The sequence below is a fragment of the Macadamia integrifolia genome, chromosome 6 (genome assembly GCF_013358625.1).
Source record: "Macadamia integrifolia cultivar HAES 741 chromosome 6, SCU_Mint_v3, whole genome shotgun sequence".
Lineage (NCBI taxonomy): Eukaryota > Viridiplantae > Streptophyta > Magnoliopsida > Proteales > Proteaceae > Macadamia > Macadamia integrifolia.
This window is the reverse complement of record NC_056562.1, coordinates 26,722,019-26,723,512: the sequence shown is the minus strand read 5'-3', so window position 1 is coordinate 26,723,512 and position 1,494 is coordinate 26,722,019. Positions and strand designations below refer to the sequence as shown.

Below are 1,494 nucleotides of genomic sequence, written 5' to 3'. Positions count from 1 at the left end.
AGATAGGCAGATAGCTAAGTGGTGATAGCTTCGACTTGTAGAGCTAGCACCTAGGGGAGAATGTCATGGGATCAAACTCTGTCGTATACATTGTGTCAGTGTATGCGTTTGTGTTTTTTTATTTATTCTGTTACCCTCCCATGGGTAAAAAAAAAAAATCATGAAAGATAGGTCAAGGACATAATCGTCTTTTCAGTGATCATGTTAAGGTTTCTTCCCCTGGTTTGAGCCCCTCTCTCTCTCTCTCTCTCTACTGAAAACGACTGCAAGCAACCTGTTGGGTATAAATATATGTATCTTACCACCGACTGAACCATTTCCTTCATCTCTCTCTCTCTCCTCTTTCTTTGCTTCTTCTGTTTTAAGGTTTTTCTGGGCTCTCTCTTCTTCTATTATCTCTGCAGAGAAACCTAAAGTTTTCTCAGAAATGGTGGATAATCAGACAGTTTGCTGCATGTGCGGCGACGTCGGTTTCCCTGACAAGATCTTCCACTGCAACAGATGCCGTCATCGCTTTCAGCATTCGTATGCCTTTCATTTCATCATCATCCCATCATCCATCATACATATATAACATAAATATCATGCATGTGTTGATAAGACTAGACTACCCATCATCTTAGATGTTAACCTCCTTCTTCTTCTTCTCCTCCTCCTATTGTGTTTTTTGATTTTTCCATTTTTCCCGGCAGGTATTGCAGTAGCTACTACAGTGAATCGTCGGAGAAGATGGAATTGTGTGATTGGTGCCAGAGCGAAGAGAGAAGAGCAAAGCATGGAGGTGGTGTTGGTGGTGGGGTGTCTTCTTCATCAAGGAGGTATGCCGGAGGACCAGATCATGGTATGTCAATGAACAGGTCTGAGTATAGCGGCGGGGAGAGGATCAAACAAAACGATGTCAAAGAAGACAACACGGCCGACAAAGCTGGGAAGAGCACCACTAGTCCTGCACCATCGCCGAGGCCCACGGGGCGGAGATATAAGCTTCTCAAGGATGTAATGTGTTGATGATCCATTGATCACTAGCTAGCTATGCCTTGCTTGTCTTTGCTTTTAGTAACGTATGTGCACGTCATCAGTAAGCCCTTAATTATATATTTCTCTTTTGTTTTTATTTAATACTAATCTTCAATCTTGGGGTGCGGGTTTCTATTTCTATTTCTATTCTAGAATTAATGACTTGGGTTATAAGAAATCATCAAATTCTGATGGGACACACTTTTTGGCTACCTAGTTTAAGGAGACCTACTGAGAGAGGACACATTAACATCCCTAATTATATTTCCACCAACATGGACCCTCTCTCTTTTAGCCCATTTGACTTCTTTGAAGAACATGTGTAGATATCATATCATGATACACATGTTGTGTGATACACGATACATTGGTTGGCTTCACTATCATTGAAGCTTGATGGGTTTTGTTTCAATTTGAGAATGCACCATTTTAAATAATTTGTATCCTAAATGGTTGGAGAATGGATCCTCTACATGT

General features: G+C 41.0%; 1 protein-coding gene across 1 annotated transcript; it reads left to right on the top strand.

The window, feature by feature from the left end:
* Positions 1-261: 261 nt before the first annotated feature.
* LOC122082885 lies at positions 262-1,156 on the top strand. The gene is made up of 2 exons (XM_042650696.1): positions 262-525; positions 693-1,156. Exons 1-2 carry the CDS (start codon positions 428-430, stop codon positions 1,006-1,008), a joined length of 414 nt encoding a protein of 137 aa, XP_042506630.1. The 5' UTR covers positions 262-427; the 3' UTR covers positions 1,009-1,156.
* The last annotated feature ends 338 nt before the right edge of the window (positions 1,157-1,494 follow it).